The sequence below is a fragment of the Salvelinus fontinalis genome, chromosome 11 (assembly GCF_029448725.1).
Source record: "Salvelinus fontinalis isolate EN_2023a chromosome 11, ASM2944872v1, whole genome shotgun sequence".
Lineage (NCBI taxonomy): Eukaryota > Metazoa > Chordata > Actinopteri > Salmoniformes > Salmonidae > Salvelinus > Salvelinus fontinalis.
This window is the reverse complement of record NC_074675.1, coordinates 32,230,340-32,250,047: the sequence shown is the minus strand read 5'-3', so window position 1 is coordinate 32,250,047 and position 19,708 is coordinate 32,230,340. Positions and strand designations below refer to the sequence as shown.

The 19,708-nt window shown below is 42.3% G+C and overlaps 1 protein-coding gene across 1 annotated transcript; it reads left to right on the top strand.

Moving 5' to 3' along the window:
* Nucleotides 1-1,094: 1,094 nt before the first annotated feature.
* Nucleotides 1,095-18,496, top strand: LOC129865551 (lysophospholipid acyltransferase LPCAT4-like). Its single transcript, XM_055938426.1, has 13 exons — nucleotides 1,095-1,889; nucleotides 2,196-2,559; nucleotides 3,207-3,319; nucleotides 3,829-3,889; nucleotides 4,196-4,254; nucleotides 6,170-6,204; nucleotides 6,330-6,384; nucleotides 6,576-6,658; nucleotides 9,907-10,032; nucleotides 13,537-13,690; nucleotides 15,829-15,921; nucleotides 16,498-16,633; nucleotides 17,744-18,496. The coding sequence occupies exons 1-13, from the start codon at nucleotides 1,800-1,802 to the stop codon at nucleotides 17,959-17,961; spliced, it is 1,587 nt and encodes a 528-aa protein (XP_055794401.1). The 5' UTR covers nucleotides 1,095-1,799; the 3' UTR covers nucleotides 17,962-18,496.
* Nucleotides 18,497-19,708: the final 1,212 nt, after the last annotated feature.

Genomic DNA, 19,708 nt, shown 5'->3' with positions numbered 1-19,708 from the left:
TTTGAACGCTCATCCACCTCGGAACTCCAAGAATAGCCCAGAATGCATCGTGCGGCCCATTGACGTAGCATGTGCAATGTACACAATAGGCCTTAATACGTTTCCCATCTCTTCTAAAGTATCTCTGTCAACAATGCATCTCAACTCCTCCTCCACATTTACTTGATTGTTCCAGCCTGGTCTCATAGACTATACGTAATATAGTACAGTCAATCTGGGATACTCAAATTAGTATGGTAGCTAGCACAGTAGATCTGGGCCGATTCTGGATGCGAGTCGGGGCACTCGGCTGAGTCAGACTCGGCCGACGTCATGTTGCCCGAGTCTGGGCCGCCTTCGGCAGTATTACTTATGGCTAGGATGCGGGGATTGAGCTCGGGCCGATTCCGGTGTGAGGTATCTGGCCCAAATGTATTACTTGGCGCTTGGCCCGATTCCCGTGTGAGTTATCTGGGCCAAATGTATTATAATGCGAATTGTAATGTGTAACATATCTTACGAAATGGGTGATGGACATCCACAAATTAATAAATACCATACAAAACGTAACATGTCATACCAAATGTATTGTTTAGGATTTACTACAGAATAATACGAAATGCTTAGAAATCAGGTTACATCCAAATCTCGTGTACCGTGGTACTATCTCTGCTGATCACCTCTGCCAATCAATTTATCCGTATCTAAAGGTAGTAGACAGCTGGTGACATCTTGAGACTAATATAACATAGCAGGCGCTTGACGACCATTTAAAAAAACTGTCCGGGGAGGTTTTCTGCACTGTTCAACAAATCTGATCAGTGCAGAAGAAAAACTCACCCAATATTTTTTTTATTTTTTTTTTACATATTATCAAGCGCCTGCTACATTAGTTTGCTCTCAAGATGTCACCAATTGTCTACTACCTCAGAGACGTATAACGTGATTGGCAGACGTGAACAGCAGAGATACTGCCATGGTACACCAGTTTTGATTGGTGTACAGTTTAGTACTCGGTGGCGTTTGCCTGTCTATTTAGCGTATATGAAAGTAAGTATTTTGAAAACATTTCCGAGAATTGACATTGCCAACAAACGGAAATGTTTTCAGAATAAATAGCTCCTCCCTCGACAGATCGATCATCTCGAAAACGAAAGCAGATTGCCCACCACCTTACATGATTGGATTGTGATTGAAGGAGTGGGACGCGTTTCGAGTTATTTATATATTATTTTCTCCCCCCCTCCTTTCCCACAATGGAATATTTTATTTTCAAGAGGAAGGAGAAGAAAAAGTGGGCGGGAATATAACTTTTCAGGATGTAGTCCGCCCTAAAACCCCACCGAAGAAGATCACCAATGCGAGTTGTTGTTCTTCGTTTTTACGCCATATGCATTGACACGAGCGCACCTTTCGTATAAAGTTCCTTGTATTAGAGTACAATAAATCAACGTATTGGACTTTTAAAATTCGGATTCGTATTCACATCTTCGATTTCACTTGGATCGTTTTCACTTTTGAACTTGTTTCTTTGTTTCTTTTGATCCAACCAACTGTCGCACTCCTATCCATCGGACTGGTTTTGGCTCTCTGCATCTTGATAACGTTACATTTTGAGAGGCACTTTTATAACTTTTATATCACAACTTTTTACGCAACGCCAAATAGTTGCGGCGGAATTAAACTGTCGACGCACGGGGATATTCATCGCCATTCAGTGAAAACCTCGCACATCAAACCTCAAAGGGTTAGTTTGAAATCTGGTTGGGTCTGACCTACTTTTTACAGATATTGAGTCTGTCAAGGCTTGCCTAGTCGCCATGGAGAGGCGGGACAGTCGCCAAGCAACATCCGATTACCCTCACCCATTTATACACAAACTGAAACTGACCAGGGCACAGAGAATACGGGTGAGTTGTCTTATTATGCTTGAGGAAATGTGGTAAGAGTTTAAGTTGAAAAGAGGACACCTTTGAATGGTTTGTGTGTCTGCATGCATGTGCCTATTGTTGATTATCAACTGTGCACGCATCTGTTTTATGGATTCATTGTAGCATGTAGCAGCTTGTTTAGGAACTATGTGATACAATCTGATACATTGTAGCCTGTGCCAGAATGTGTGCATCTGTGTGTGTGATGAATATTATACATTGCAGGCTACCTACCCTATTTAACTTACTATTCTCCATATATTAACATGTCCCTCCAATCCACAGGGCATGGTGTTGGGCACCATCCTCTTCCCCATACGAATCTTCCTGGTCGCCCTCTGCTTCCTGTTGATGTGGCCTATTGCCCGGCTGCGTTTGGCCGGCTTGTCAGAGGAGGAACGCTCCCGGCCAGTAGTGACGGGGTGGCGTTGGTGGCTGCTACATTCCATCATCCGGTTCCTGAGCCGGGCAGCGTTTTTCTTCCTGGGGTTCTGGGTCCAGGTTAAAGGTCGTAGGGCGGGGTGTAAGGAGGCTCCTGTGCTGGCGGTGGCGCCTCACAGTAGCTTCCTGGACATGTTGGTGCTGCCGGAAACCCAGCTAGCTACAGTGGTGTCCCGATCGGAAAACCAAAAAATCCCTGTTATAGGGGGTGAGTGTGGGGGTAACTGGGAGTGGGACACATGCGTGCACACACACACACACAGTTGACTAAGGTGGTGTCCAGATTGGAGAACCAGAGTCTGCCAGTAATAGGGGGTGGGTGTTATGCAGGATACTTGGAGTGACTGGGTCAAAGGTTACCTTTAAAAGAAACAGATCTAGTATTTGATTACTGTCCTCAAATGGTAACCTTAATCACTGGGGATAGAATACCACACTGGGGGCAACATCATTCTACTCTGTTGGGGTGAGAGGGGGGGGTCGAGGTTGGGAAAGGAGGGAGAGATGGGGGAGGGATTTGAGAATAGGGAGCATTGAGAAATGTTGACAAACTTCTAAAACAAACTATTGCCTCATCACTTCTCTTGTTTGTTCTCCCGCTATCTTTTCCTGTCCTTCCCGCTTTCTTTCTCTCTTACCTTTTCCCTTCGTATTCCCTTTCCTATCTCTTCAGTAGCACAGGCCTTCAGTGGCTTTTGTGTCCTAAACAATATAATAATCATGTTATTATGGTTGTCACCCTACCCTGATGAAGCCTGTCGAAACGTTGGATATTACATTTTTGCATCTGAGCTCCTAGAGTGTCATGTCACATTATAACAGCCTTGTGTATGGTTTCTTTTTTTCTCCCTTTAGCCCTCCTGGCGTTTAACCAGTCAGTGATGGTAAATAGGAAGAATCCAGAGTCCAGGAAACAAGCTATTGCGCAGATCATAGAGAGGCTCACCTCCAACGGCTACTGGCCACAGGTAAGCAGTGTTCAAAGGTCATATTAGGCCAATGGAGGTAACGGGTGAAACGGAGTAGTCTTGTCCGAAACATGTAAACCCAATTGTTCAAGGATTTCCTATGGTTGATACATTGGGTTACCACATAGGCGACGTGGGCTCACATCCAACCAGTTACACACATGTAACCTCACTGCATCAGTCTTGTGTCATGTAGCGCAATGACTCTTGAGTTAACGGGCACGATAGAATGATGTAAATATAGGACAATTAACATTACTGATGAATGGACGACTGTTATAGAACTGGTTTAACGCCTTCTTTCTCTGTATATACATCAATCACTGTCTCAATCTCTATCCCTCCCTCCATCCTTTTCTCTCTCTCTTTCTCCTCCTAATGAACCTTGCTGATGGACTGGTTTTACTAACTCCCTTGCTTTCTCACTCCCCATCTCTGTCATTGTCTCTATTCATCAATCACGGTCTTTCTCTCCCTCTATCCCCCCCACTATCCCCTCCCTCTCTCAGATGCTGATGTTCCCAGAAGGCACCACTACGAACGGCACCATTCTCATCAAGTTTAAGCGTGGTGAGAACCAGACCTTGGTTCAAATACTATTTGAAATCTTTCAAATGCTTTTAGCCTTTGCTTTAGCCTGCCTAGGGTGGCAGATTGGCGGTGTTTGCACTTTTGCTTCTATTCTAATAGTTTAAATAATTTCTAATAGTATATTAACCTGGTATTGGTGAGCACACAAAAAATATCTTGGCTTAAATCAACAAACTGTCACTTATGCTGAACCTGAAGAAATGGATGGCATGTTGTGTTACGTAGGGAGGGGAGAAAGAAAGGTGTGAGCTGACTGGTTTACTGTTCTCTCTCTCTCCCTTTGAGGTGCCTTCCTGGCTGGAGTCCCAGTCCAACCAGTTCTGCTGCACTACCCCAACAAACTGGTGAGTAGAGAGGGAAATGAAATAGAAAGTGAGTGGTGGAACGAAGCGCTGCCTCCGGGAGCATATATGGTCTGGGATGACAGCACTACCACTAGACCAGCTCCAGACAGAGTAGTTAACTTGCTGATGGATTTTAAATTGGGCCTGAGCGCACCCTTCCTATTAAGGACTACAGTGTGTTCTGGTCGTGGGAAAATACCATGTTGTTTGCTTTCTAATCATAGATACAGTGCCCTCCACTAATATTGGCACCCTTGGTAAATATGAGCAAAACTGTCTGTGGGGAAGAAGAAAAACATCTTTATATTCACAAAAATCAAACCTTTTAATTAAAGTAAAAATAATTGAAAGAAAAAATATATTATCATAAAATAAATACATGTTTGTTCTCAAATATATGTGTGCCACAATTATTGGCAGCCCTTCATTCAATACTTTGTGCAACCTCCCTTTGCCAAGATAACAGCTCTTGAGTCTTCTCCTATAATGTGTAATGAGTTTGGGGAACACATGACAAAGGATCTGAGACAATTCCTCCATATACTGTAGTATCTCTCCAGATCCTTCAGATTCTCCAAGGTCCACGCTTGTGGACTCTCCTCTTCGGCTCATCCCACAGGTTTTCCATGTGGTTTAGGTCAGGGGACTGGGATGGCCATGGCAAAGCCTTGTTTCTGTGGTCATTGAACCATGTTTGTGTTGATTTTGAGATGTGCTTTGGATCGTTGTCCTGCTGGAAGATCCAACCACGGCCCAGTTTAAGCTTCCTAGTCAGGTTTTGATTTAATATCTGCTGATACATGATGTATCCTAACAAGTTGTCCAGTGCCTTTGGAAGAAAAACAGCCCCACAACATCAAAGATCCACCACCATACTTCACAGTGGGGATGAGATACTTTTCTGCGTGGCTGTCTTTATGTCTACGCCAAATCCACCTCTGGTATTTGTTTCGAAAAAAAGCTCTATTTTGGTCTCATCTGACCATAGAACCCAGTCCCATTGAAAGTTCCAGTAACATTTGGCAAAATGTAGGCGCTTGAGTTTGTTGTTTGACAGCAAAGGCTTTTTTTTATGGCAACCCTCCCAAACAACTTGTGGTGGTCGTAGTTTTGGAAACTTTCTGACCCAAGACCCAACTAACGTCTGCAATTCTCCAGCTGTGATCCTTGGAGATTTTTTGGCCACTCGAACCATCCTCCTCACTGTGCGTGGGGTCAATATAGACACACGTCCTCTTTCAGGCCGATTGTTAACATCTCCAGTTGCTTTAAATTATTGCCCTGATAGTAGAAATGGTCATTTTCAACCTTTGAGCTTTTTTCTTATAGCCATTTTCTGGTTTGTGCAGCTTAACAACCCTTTGTCACACATCATTACTGTATTCTCGGGTCTTTCCCATAGTAATGGATGACTATGGGAACTTGGCCTGTGTGTCACCTCATATTTATACCCCAGTGAAACAGGAAAGTCATGGCTTACCACTTAAGTGTTCCTAATCACTCAAGTGAACTTAAAAACGTAAAATATGAATGGGTATATACTTCAGTTATATTTTACTCATAAGAATTTCTAGGGGTGCCAATAATTGTTTCGGATAAAAATATTTGTCATTTATTTCACATTTATTTTTTTCAATAATTGTACTTCAATTAAAGGTTTGATTTTTGTGAATATTTTGAATGAAAGACCAAGAGGATAAATAGCAGAGATGTTTTGCTCATATTTACCAAGGGTGCCAATATTAGTGGAGGGCACTGTTGTTAATCTTTGTGCATGTTGGAACTCTAATGGTGCAACAGCATGCCTGTACAGGGTGTGCTTTGAACTGGGTGACCTGTGCAATGATCTGAACATAATCAGGTGACGTACTGTCTGCACATGTGAGTTTAAAAGAAAAATTGCTTATTTTTCTAGGATACTGTGCGCTGGACCCACAAGGGCACAACCTGGTAAGGCATCATCTAAATTCTATATATATTTTTTAAATATGATAATCATTCAACTTCGTTATCTATAACATTGGAAATGCGCTTTTTCTGAATGTTATTTCACTGATGGGTGTTTTTCCCTCCAGGATTGAGACACTGTGGCACACCTGCTCTCAGCTCTACACTAACGTTACCATTGAGGTATGATAGTATTCTGTTTTCAGATTGGCTGTCAGTGTAAATGTCCTCTTCTCTTATTGGCGATATTACCTGTCAGTATTAATATCCTGTTCTGATTGCCTGTATTACCTGTCACTATAAATTATAAATTTAATGTTCTCTTATTGGCTACGGTACTTGTATTAATATCCTGTACTCTGATTTGGTTACAGTATCTGCCAGTATACACCCCCTCTCAGGAAGAGAAGGATGACCCTAACCTGTATGCAGACAACGTCCAGAAACTCATGGCCAAGTAAGTTCACACAGAATTTCTGCTTGTAATGTATGTGTATCTCATCTTTGGGCTCCGTCTTCTTGAGGTGTGTGTTTGTTGTTGCTGTATGTGTGTTACTTTCTTTCATGATGCATTTTCTTCTTTGATGCACCTTATGTCTAAACTTCTTTACAGTGAAATGATCTTGATTGGTGATCTCAACTGGTGTTGGTTAAAGCCGGTGTATGATGATTTAAAAATGTTTTGTAATTCTATGAATCTTACCCAGTTGATTAACTCACCCACTCGCCCAAATCTTAAATGCCCAGATAAATCTACCCTGATTGATTTGATATTGACAAATGTTCCACATAAATATTCTGCGGTTGGTGTTTTTTGTAATGATTTAAGTGACCATTGTGCTGTTGTTGCTGTTAGAAATCCTAAGGTTCCAAAGACAAATCCACGTTTTATTCGTAAGAGAAATTTGAAGTGTTTTAATGAGCAGGCTTTCTTTCATGATTTGTTTTATTTTGACTGGAGCAAGATTGAGCTTATCCCTGATGTGGAAACTGCCTGGATATTCTTTCATGATGTTTTTTTTCCAAATAGTAAACAAACATGCCCCATTCCACAGGTTCAGGGTTAAAGGGCGGGATAATCCATGGTTTTCTTCTGAGCTGTCTTGTATTATTCACGACCGTAATCTAGCCTGGGCTAAAGCAAGGAAATCTTGTTCTGATGCTGATTGGCTTATTTTTAGGCAGTTAAGAAACAAGCGTTCTTTTCTTCTCAGGAAGGCCAAGTCTGAATATTTTATGTCTGTTACCACTGATAACCTGAATGACCCTAGAAAGTTTTGGAATGCTATTAAGTCTATGTCTGGTAACAGTAATGTTAATGAATTACCGTCATGTGTTTTGAAGGACTCTGTTGCTATATATGACAAAACTGAAATGCTGAATTGTTTCAATGAGCACTTTGTATCATCTGGTAGGCTGTTTGATTGTGTTCTCTGTCTCTGTACAACCCTGTGTGGATGAACCAGTGTCCTCTGTCTCTGTACAACCCTGTGTGGATGAACCAGTGTCCTCTGTCTCTGTACAACCCTGTGTGGATGAACCAGTGAGAGCTGGTCAAACTTTTAGCTTTTTGACATTCTCAGTGCAGGTGGTACATAAAGCCCTGAAATCCTTAGATCAAAGAAAGCCTGCAGGTCCTGATCTTTTGGATCCCTGCTTTTTAAACCTGGCAGCTGATTTCATAGCTGAACCACTTACATTCCAGGGTTAGATTGAACAGATATGCAATGAAATTCCAAATATCTGGAAATCAGCATTTGTCCTACCACTTTTAAAAGGGGGAGATCCAACTATTTTAAATAATTATAGGCCAATCTCAAAGCTGTCACCCCTGGTGAAAATACTTGAAACCCTTGTAAGTGAACAGCTAAAAGAGTTTTTATTTACTAACTCTATTTTATCTATGTACCAATCGGGCTTCAGGAAGAAGCATAGCACAATTACAGCAGCCATGAAGGTTTTAAATGATATCACTGAAGCCCTTGACAAAAAACAGCACTGTGTCTCACTTTTTATTGATCTCTATAAGGCTTTTGATACAGTTGATCATGCTATACTAAGGCAGAGATTGTTGAGTGTAGGTCTTTCGGAGCATGCAGTTGCATGGTTTGCTAACTATCTGTCTGATAGAACTCAGTGCACTCAATTTGATGGGCTTATGTCTGTTAAATTGTCTGCCCTGAATGGTGTGCCCCAAGGCTCTGTACTTGGTCCTCTCATATTCACTATTTATATAAATGATTTAGACAAAAATGTCCAAAATGCACAACTTCATTTTTATGCTGATGATACTGTTATTTACTGTTGTGCCTCATCTCTTACAAAATCTTTCCAGAACTTGCAAACTGCTTTTTATACTGTTCAACATGCCTTGTGTCAATTGAAGCTTATCCTCAATACTGACAAAACTAAACTAATGGTGTTTTCTAATGCAAGAAATAGACCTCTGAACCTTTCACCTATTACTACCTGTCAGGGCAAGGAGATTGAGGTTGTAACCTCATATAAATATCTTGGAATTATAATTGATGACAGCCTCTCTTTTAAATTGCATATTCAACAACTTACAAAAAAAATTGAAGCTGAAATTGGGTTTTTATTTTAGGAATAAGGCCTGTTTTTCTTTTGAAACCAGAAGGAGGCTAGTATCAGCTACATTTATGCCTTTATGGGGATATTTTATATATGAATGCTTCCGCTCAGTGTTTGAGATCAATTGACACTCTTTACCATGGCACTTTGAGATTTATTTTAAACTGCAAAACCCTTACGCACCACTGCACTTTGTATACCAGGGTTGGCTGGCCTTCTCTAGTCACTCGTAGGCTCAGTCACTGGTATACTTTTATTTACAAAGCCATTTTGGGTTTGCTACCTTTTTATTTGGGCATTTTTATTGTTCAGAAATGTGGTGGGTACTCTCTTCGTTCGCTCGACTTTATCCTGCTAACTGTTCCAAATGTCCGAACTGAATTTGGTAAAAGGTCTTTTATGTACTCTGCGCCATCGTCTTGGAACACCTTACAAAATAATTTTAAACTGGAAGAACTTGTCCCGATTGGTGTTTTTAAATCACTGATGAAGGATTTTGAGGCTGATTCCCTGACCTGTCAATGTTTTTAATGTGCTGTTTTTGATATTGTTATACTCTTGTGAATTCAATGGTTTTTACTAGATTACTTGTAGTTTTTCATGTTGTCTGTCTGTAATTTTTGTAATGACTTGGTGCTGCCTATCTTGGCCAGGACGCTCTTGAAAAAGAGATTTTAAATCTCAATGAGCCCTTCCTGGTTAAAAAATTCTAACAGTATTGAGTTTACCTTTTTGAGCTTGTCAGGGTCCTGGGTATCACAGCTAAAGACTATGGCTGTGTACGAATACCTGTACTTGCGTTTTAAATTGTAGGCTTTTTGAGAAGAAAAGAATGAGTATGGTTTAAATGCCAGGATGTCATGCTCATTTACGCTTTTCATCTAGTAGAATTGCGCATTAGATGATGCATTCTCAGTAGGCTCAGCCTAGTATGCTGATATTTGTTGCTTACTGCGTTAGTTTTGACTAAATATGTAGTACGATTAGTAAACAATATGCAGTTTAAGTAAGTAGTAGGCACTGCTTATGTGAACGAGAGGTGTGTGTGTGTGTGTGTGTGTGTGTGTGTGTGTGTGTGTGTGGTCTAACAGTATCATCTCCTATGTGTTTCAGGACTCTGGGTATCCCAGCTACAGACCATGTGATGGAGGGGCGTGTTCCTACCAGAATGCTAGGGGGGCTCTCCCTCCCCCTAGAACCCCCAGCCAGAGAAACCCTCTCACTGCTGCACAAAGACGGGTAAAAGACGTGTGTGTCACAGGAGGCTGGTGATGGGAGGACGGCTCATATTAATGGCTGGAATGGAGTAAATGAATTGGTATCAATCTGTTTGATTTGTTTTTATACCGTTAAGTACACTCGGCTCCAGCCATTACTATGAGCCAGTCCCCCCCAATTAAAGTGCCACCAGTCACCTGTGGTTTGTGTGCCTGTGTGGAGTCATACATATGTGTTCTATCAATTGTGTGTGTGTGTGTGCGCAGAGTCATATAACAATAACCATTTTGTATTAGAAAAGAAAGTGTATAGAACTTGTTTGTTACTGTGTATAGAATGTATGAAAACTTCTGTATATGGTAACTTCCTATTTTGTTAGTTACACCTGGTGGTCACCTGTGTGGCTTACCTGTAGGAGTAGAATAAAGGGATTATGGGGAGATGCTGTTAGTGTTGAGTTTGAACAGGTGTGACGGGCCTTGGAAGATGCTACAGAAAAACAGTTTACGAATGTCTTATCACATTTTTATATTTACAAAAATATATTAAACTGTGACAACCCGTACATTGTGAGTAATACATATCTATCAACGCTCTCAAGTCATTAATGCGAATTCACGTTGGAAACGTGCCTGCAAAGCTTCTATAGAAATGGCTACTTTAGAATCTAGGAACTGAAGCCATGACAATATACACATACAAGTAACTGCCAAAATTAAGAAAACGCCAACATAAAGGGCGTTAGGCCACCGTGAGCCAGAACAGCTTCAATTAAACTTTGCATAGATTCTACACGTGTCTGGAACTCTATCAGAGGGTTGCGACACCATTCTTCCACGAGAAATGTCATAATTTGGTGTTTTGTTAATGGTGGTGGAAAACCCTGTCTCAGGCACCACTCCAGAATCTCTCATAAGTGTTCAATTGGGTTGACATCTGGCGACTGAGACGGCATCGTTTTCATGCTCATCAAACCTTTCAGTGACTTATTGTACTCTGTGGATGGAGGCATAGCCATCCAATGGGGGCATAGCCATGGTAGATAAAATAATGGCCTGCCCAGCATTTTTATACATGTCCCTAAGCATGATGGGATGTTAATTAACTCAGGAACCACACCTGTGTAGAAGCACTGCTTTCAAAATACATTGTTCCCCTCATTGACTCAGGTGTTTCCATTATTTTGTGAGTTGCCTGTATACAGGACATTCGGAAAGGATTTTCCACATTTTTGTTACTTTACAGCTTTATTCTAAAATGGATTAAATATTTTTTCCCTCAACACACATAATGACAAAGTGAAAGAAGGTTTTGCAAATGTATTACAAAACATATTTACATAACTATTCAGAACCTTTGCTATGAGACTTGAAATTGAGCTCAGGTGCATCCTGTTTCCATTGATCATCTTAAAGATGTTTCTAAAACTTCATTGGAGTGCACCTGTGGTAAATTCAATTAATTGGACATGATTTGGAAAGGCGCATACCTGTCAATAAAAGGTCCCACAGATGACAGTGCATGTCAGAACAAAAACCAAGCCATGAGGTCAATGTAATTGTCCGTAGAGCTCCGAGACGGGATTGTGTCGAGGCACAGATCTGGGGAAGTGTACCAAAACATTTCTGCAGCATTGAAGCTCCCCAAGAACACAGTGGCCTGGAAGAAGTTTGGAGCCACCAAGACTCTTCCTAGAGCTGCCAGGCCAAACTGAGCAATCGGGGGAGAAGGGCTTTGGTCAGGGAGGTGACCAAAAACCTGATGGTCACTCTGACAGAGCTCCAGAGTTCCTCTGTGGAGATGGGAGAACCATCCAGAAGTACAACCATCTCTGCAGCAGTCCACCAATCAGGCCAGACAGCCAGAGTGGCCAGGCGGAAGCCACTCCTCAGTAAAAGGCACATGACGGCCTGCTTGGAGTTTGCCAAAAGGCACCTAAGACCATGAGAAACAAGATTCTCTGGTCTGATGAAACCAAGATTGAACTCTTTGGCATAAATGCCAAGCATTACGTCTAGAGGAAACCTGGCACCATTTCTACGGTGAAGCATGGTGGTGGCAGCATCATGCTGTGAGGATTTTTCTCAGTGGCAGGGACTGGGAGACTAATCAGGATCGAGGAAAAGATGAACAGAGCAAAGTACAGAGATGGTTAACCTTCTACCAGGACAACGACTCTAAGCACACAGCCAAGACAACGCAGGAGTGGCTTTGGGACAAGTCTTTAAATGTCCTTGAGTGGCCCAGCCAGAGCCCGGACTTGAACCAGATCAAACGTATCTGGAGAGACCTGAAAAATAGCTGTGCAGTGACGCACCCCATCCAACCTGACAGAGCTTGAGAAGATCTGCAGAGAAGAATGGGAGAATCTCCCCAAATACAGGTGTGCCAAGCTTGACGCGTCATACCCAAGAAGACACAGCTGTGTGCTGTGATCGCTGCCAAAGGTGCTTCGACAAAGTACTGAGTGAAGAGTCTGAATAATTATGTAAATGTGATATTTCAGATTTTTTTTTGTGAAATTTGCAAACATTTCTAAAAACCTATTTTTGCTTTGTCATTATGGGGTGCTGTGTGTAGATTGATGAGAACAACAATTTAATAAATTTTACAGTAACACGGAACCCAAACCGGCTGCGTGCGCCATCGTGCATACATTTATTTTGTCCCCCTACACCAAACGCGATCACGACACACAGGTTAAAATAGCAAAACAAACTCTGAACCAATGACATTTATTTGGGGACAGGTCGAAAAGCATTAAACATGTATGGCAATTTAGCTAGTTAGCTTGCACTTGCTAGCTAATTTGTCCTATTTAGCTAGCTTGCTGTTGCTAGCTAATTTGTCCTGGGATATAAACATCGAGTTGTTATTTTACCTGAAATGCACAAGCTCCTCTACTCCGCCAATTAATCCACACATAAAATGGCCAACTGAATCGTTTCTAGTCATCTCTCCTCCTTCCAGGCTTTTTCATCTTTGAACTTATATGGTGATTGGCATCAACTTTTATAGTATTACCACGACTACCGGCAAAACATTTCGTCTTTCAATCACCCACGTGGGTATAACCAATGAGGAGATGGCACGTGGGTATCTGCTTCTATAAACCAATGAGGAGATGGGAGAGGCAGGACTTGCAGCGCGATCTGCGTCAGAAATAGAAAGGAGTTCTATTTTAGCCCTTGGCATCGCAGACTCTCATTGGCGCGCGCAATAATTAAAAAACATGGATTTCTAAATATATTTTGCGACGCTCGCGCAGGCGACGTTTCCGGTCTGGTCAGCATGTAAGACTGTAACGTAACAAAATGTGGAAAAAGCCCAGTTGTCTGAATACTTTTTCAGAATGCACTATATGTAGGCTATTTTATCTATGGCTTTGTGTTTGATCGTAACTACGCAGGTGCTCTCTATTCTTGTGTGCAGTGCTTCTTAAATTGTCATTTAGAAACCTCCCTTTCTCATTTCTTTCCCCTTCAATCTGTTTCTCTCCTTCCATCTCCCCCTCGCCATCCTCAGTCTCAGAAAGTCAGAGGTTGAGGCGGCACTAACTCAGATGATTGACCGGTGTCAGTCAGAACAGGGTTGGAGGGCTGTTGTGGATGAGCTGGTCCCTCTTATGGGACTGACTGACAGACAGACTGCTGCTAAGATCTGTGGTCTCTATTCAAAGGTAAAGTACTCTGAGGTAACATTGTCCTCCAGCGTCAAGCGTGTGTGTGCAGTACATTTGAGTATTTCTTGGTGTTGTGTGTACTTTGTTTCTGTGTTTGTGTAATAGTGACAACGTTTGCATGCACAAAGTATTCCGGCTACTAACTCATATTCCGCTTAAGGTCTTATTCGGGATAAGCTGTTTACATGTACCTTTTGATATCCTGTTCACGAGTATCCATGGAATCTGTGAATATACCGAATATTCCTAATTGACTTTCATATTGGTTAAATGTAATAGTACAGTGCATTAGGAAAGTAACTTTATTTGTCACATGCGCCGAATACAACAAGTGTAGACTTTACCGTGAAATGCTTACTTACAACCCCTTAACCAACAGTGCAGTTCAAGAAGAAGAACATATTTACCAAGTAGACTATAATAAAAAGTAACACAATAACAAGGCTGTTGTACAGGGGGCACCGGTACCGAGTCAGTGTGCGGGGGTAGAGGTTAGTTGAGGTAATCTGTACATGTAGGTGGGGGTGTTGTGACTATGCATAGATAATAAACAGTGAGTAGCAGCAGTGTACAAAAGGAGGGGGGGGGGGGGTGTTGATGTATATTGTCCGGTGGCAATTTTATGAATTATTCAGCAGTCTTATGGCTTCGGGTAGAAGCTGTTGAGGAGCCTTTTGGTCCTAGACTTGGCGCTCCGGTACCACTTGCTGTGCGGTAGCAGAGAAAACAGTCTATAACTTGGGTGACTGGAGTCTGACAATTTTATGGGCTTTCCTCTGACACCGCCTATTATATAGGTCCTGGATGGCAAGAAGCTTTACCCCAGTGTTGTACTGGGCCGTTTGCACTACCCTCTGTAGCGCCTTACGAATGTCGAGCAGTTGCCGTACCAGGCGGTGATGCAATCGGTCAGGATGCTCTCAATGGTGCAGCTATAGAACCTTTTGAGGATCTGGGGACCCATGCCAAATCTTTTCAGTCTCCTGAGGGGGAAAGGGTTTTGTTGTGCCCTCTTCACGACTGTCTTGGTATGTTTGGACTATGATAGTTCGTTGGTGATGTGGACACCAAAGAACCTGAAACTCTCGACCCGCTCCACTACAGCCCCGTCGATGTTAATGGGGGCCTGTTCGGCCCGCCTTTTCCTGTAGTCCACAATCATCTCCTTTGTCTTGCTCACGTTGAGGGAGAGGTTGTTGTCCTGGCACCACATTGCATGTTGTCGGTGATCAGGCCTACCACTGTGTCATCGGCAAACTTGATGATGGTGTTCTGGCCGTGCAGTCATGAGTGAACAGAGAGTACAGGAGGGGACTGAGCACGCACCCCTGAGGTGCCCCTGTGTTGAGGATCAGCGTGGCGGATGTGTTTTTACCTACCCTTATCACATGGGGACGGCCCGTCAGGAAGTCCAGGATCCAGTTGCAGAGGAAGGTGTTTAGTCCCAGTTGTTCTTAGCTTAGTGATGAGCTTTGCGAGCACTGTGGTTTTGAACGCTGAGCTGTAGTCAATGAATAGCATTCTCACATAGGTGTTCCTTTTGTCCAGGTGGGAAAGGAGTGCAATAGAGATTGCATCATCTGTGGATCTGTTGGGGCAGTATGCAAATTGGAGTGGGTCTAGTGTTTCTGGGATAATGGTGTTATGAGCCACACCAGCCTTTCAAAGCACTTCATAGCTACAGATGTGAGTTCTACGGGTCGGTAGTTATTTAGGCAGGTTATCTCCGTGTTCTTGGGCACAGGGACTATGGTGGTCAGTTTGAAACATGTTGGCGTTACAGACCCAGTCAGGGACAGGTTGAAAATGTCAGTGAAGACACTTGCCAGTTGGTCAGCGCATGCTCGGAGTACACGTCCTGGTAATCCATCTGGCCCTGTGGCCTTGTGAATATTGACCTGTTTAAAGGTCTTACTCACATTGACTACGGCGAACGTGCCACACTATTCCGTCTAAGATCAACATATTTCAGGCATCTTTTCCTGGTTTCACATAACCGGGATACAAACTTTTTCGGGTTATTGTAAACAGGATTTGATGTTTTATATGCGTCAACTCAAAAACAGTGTACTTGAATATCCCAAGTAATAACGGGATATTGGTGTGCATGTAAACGTGTGTGTGTTGCGTTGCAGGATGACAAGGTGGATCTCAGACAGATCTATCTAAGTGTGGCTGCTGTCTCCAGCTTTATGGACTTCAAGTCTCTCCTTCACATCGCCTTCACTGTAAGTACCTCTCCCAGTGTTTGTGTGTGTACGTGTAGAATGGATTCATAACCCCTGTGTTAATGTTTAGAGTACATGTTAAACCTGGTAGGAAGTTATGCATTTCAACCTATAAAGTGTGTGTACGTAGCCTGGGTCCCAGATCTGTTTGTGCGGTTGTCAACTCCAACATGTTTGGCAAGCGAGCAGGAGTTGGCAAGAGAGCAGAAACAGACTGGCATCCAGGTTAAGAACAGAGTAACAAACCAGGCGGTATATACAGTATAAAGAGGGCGCTTTAACCTATAAACTGTACATATATAGTATATTTTACATGTGTTTGTATGCAGTGTATTTGTACAGTGCATTCGGAAAGTATTCAGACCCCTTCACTTTTTCCGCATTTTGTTACGTTACAGCCGTATTCTGAAATGGATTAAATACAGGGGTCTGAATACTTTTCGAATGCACTGTAAATGTATGTATGTACTGTATTTTCTAAATTGAATATTTTACAAACTGTATATTAACTTTATATACTTACATAAACTGTATATTTTTAACCCAATATAAACTCTGCTGTGTGTGTGTCTGCAGCTGTATGACAGAGAGGGTAGTGGCAGTCTGACTGCAGTGGATGTGTCTGACCTGATGGGGGCGCTAGTGGGGAGTCCTCAATACCACACAGAGGAGCTGTACTCAGAACTGTCCCGGAGAGGCGCGCCCACTGAACGCAAGACACCAATCTATATTAACATAATTTACATTTAAATGAATGAACAAAATTTGTCTTTTTTTTACCCCCTTTTTTCTCCCCCAATTTCGTGGTATCCAATTGTTAGTAGTTACTATCTTGTCTCATCGCTACAACTCCCGTACGGGCTCGGGAGAGACGAAGGTCGAAAGCCATGCGTCCTCCGAAACACAACCCAACCTAGCCGCACTGCTTCTTAACACAACGCGCATTGAAACCCGGAAGCCAGCCGCACCAATGTGTTGGAAGAAACACTGTGCACCTGGCGACCTTGGTTAGCGTGCACTGCGCCCGGCCCGCCACAGGAGTCGCTGGTGCGCGATGAGACAAGGATATCCCTACCGGCCAAACCCGGACGACGCTAGGCCAATTGTGCATCGCCCCACGGACCTCCCGGTCGTGGCCGGCTGCGACAGAGCCTGGGCGCGAACCCAGAGTCTCTGGTGGTACAGCTAGCGCTGCGATGCAGTGCCCTAGCATGAATGAACAACTTGATTAATCAAATAAACGTATCCTTATTTTTTGGGGGACCCATCCTTTTTGTTACATGTATATTCTACACATTATTTACATGGTAGTTTTTTTTTTACACCGTAATTACATAACTATATTTTTGCTATTTGAGTCCATCTGGATAGATGGTACTTAAACACATCCGGTATACATTATATAAAGTGTTTTCAGTCAGAACTATTATAGATCATGGGTTTTTAAATTCACCCCTCAGCTACTTTCAGCCCATTCCAACTTACCTTGATTATTAGTGTTGTATTATTAAACTTGTTGTGGCTGTTGAGCAGAAACCAAGTCTGTGATCAAGTGACACAAGCTGTTTCAAAGAAGAGCGATCGTCCGACTGCCCCTAACTACTGGCTCTTTCTCAATTAATCTTTCCTCGATTCCCCCGCATCCTCTCTCCTTGCCTCCTTCTCAAAACCCATTAGAGAAGGTCTTACGGGAGGGACCGTGGACCTTCTCCAATACAGTTGAGGCGCCAAGGAGATAGGTAGCGAGAACTGAAGGAAAGACAAGTTGAGAGATCCACATCCTTGTCAACAACCCTAATGCTACATTGTTGTATCTCTACAGAGGAGCTGTTCAGAGTGCTGACCACCCATCCCACCTATCAGAAGCTGATCAGCGAGTACCTCACATCTGAGGGGGCAGAGTCTACAACGCCATCGACTCCTCTGATCAATGGGAAGGTTGGAAACAATAATGAAGGATTGCCTAAAGACAACAGATCGGCTTTGCTTTATAAAACCGCTGATAACAGCTCAGCTCTATCCCAGAAGAAGGATGACTAAGTGAAGGAACTCTGAAGCATAGTAATTGAATTCCTGACTGGGCGGTCTAATTGCTGTGGTCTGAAGGGCTATGTCCCTTCTAGAAATTATATTTATGTACTCTGAAGGCTAGTCTGTTGCTGGCTACGTCTCCAATGACACCCAATTGACTTTGATGGCAAATTCCCTTCTAGGAATTATATTTCTATGGCGCTTACACTGTTTTGAGAAATGGAGAAAACCTGCACGAAGCAGCTCCACAGTATCTACTGTAAGCCCCATAGATGTCAAAGGGAATATGTCATGACTAGTTTGTGTGAGTCTCAGATTAGTTATATATTGTTTACAATGTACATAGCTAGCTATGATTATGTCACGCAGTTCTGAGTCTGTTCATCAACAAGATGCTGTGAAAATAGTATCACAATAGTTATTTATAAATGTAATGTTTTAATAAAATTACGAGTTCTTGTATTTTGTACTGCTTGAAAGAGATGTGGTATGTGAATAATTTGTATTGTTTAAAGAACAAAATATATAAACCAAATGGAAATGACTATTCTCAAGATTTTTTATTGTATTATACATACACATACACCTGTAGAAATCCACTTTTTAGAGCCGAGACACAATGGCCAGAGTTTACTGGAAAGTTTACATATGGTGTTGCACAACAATTTAAGTCAATAAAAGTCGTTGATTTAGTCAAAATTATGAGATATTTTGGCTAGAAGTGACAAATCCGAACTACCCACTTTGTGAGTGTGCGTGAATGCGGTGTCTTTCTATGATATTACGTAATAATTATTTTAAGCCTACATTTCGTTTCGGAGCTGGATTTTATTTGAATGTCACCACCCACTAGCATGGCATTGTTTATTAATCACAAACTGCTGCAGTCTTCGTGACCAGATACTCAAGTGGCCGCTCTAACAATGGAAGGCTGTCAGGATGTGGCAAGATCAGGTGGGACCATTCCAGCCAATGAGAGGGCAGATACGCATGTGAACAACAGGCACAGCGGTTACCACAGCCACAAAGTCAGTTCTCTAAACGTTACCCTTCTTTCTCTGACTTGTAATATAACTAGCCTTTTCTGTCCTCTGCTTCATCCCCTTTCTCGTTTTTGGCAATTGTTGCTGTTTTCGTCAATTCCTTTCCCCTATTCTCTGCAGTTTTGCTTTTCCTCTTTTCTCTCATCACGGGACTTTGCTTTTCTGTCGTCTTTGCCTCGACTCGTTGTTTCACCGTCTCTCTGTTTTCTTTGTCCTTGTTGAGGTTCTTTCAGTATCGCCTTCAGTTTATCAGTGTTAATATTAGGAACAGTAGTCGCCTTGGACTCACACTTTCCCTTCAGCTTGTTTGTTTTCTAATTTTCGTTGCTTGTCTCCTCCTTTTGACTCTTTTTATTTTCTGTTCCGTCTTGTATTTGGTTGCTATCACTTTCTCCACCTCTTCTCCTATAACTAGCTACTTCACTTTTTTTCCTTTTTAAAATCTTTTTCCTTTACTCGCTATTTTGAATTTTCTATCCCTGCTCTTCTGTCACCTCAAACTTCAAGAATCTAGGGTTGAACACACACACACACACACACACACGGTACATCTCAAATGACTCCCTGTTTCCCGGCCACATAGTATGTTTGTGACTAAAAACGCAACCATACTGACCATCAATGAAGGTAGACCTACCAATTAGTTGTTTTTACTGATATCAAGTTTGTTAATGAATTAAGTGATTAAAATTCGTAAATCTGTTACCAAATCG

Excerpts from the sequence above, each read along its gene's own strand:
- LOC129865551 (XM_055938426.1), top strand. The coding sequence starts at position 1,800 with ATGGAGAGGCGGGACAGTCGCCAAGCAACATCCGATTACCCTCACCCA. Across the intron at positions 4,255-6,169 it reads TGCACTACCCCAACAAACTG|GATACTGTGCGCTGGACCCA; the intron begins GTGAGTAGAGAG and ends TTATTTTTCTAG. Across the intron at positions 6,659-9,906 it reads GTCCAGAAACTCATGGCCAA|GACTCTGGGTATCCCAGCTA; the intron begins GTAAGTTCACAC and ends TATGTGTTTCAG.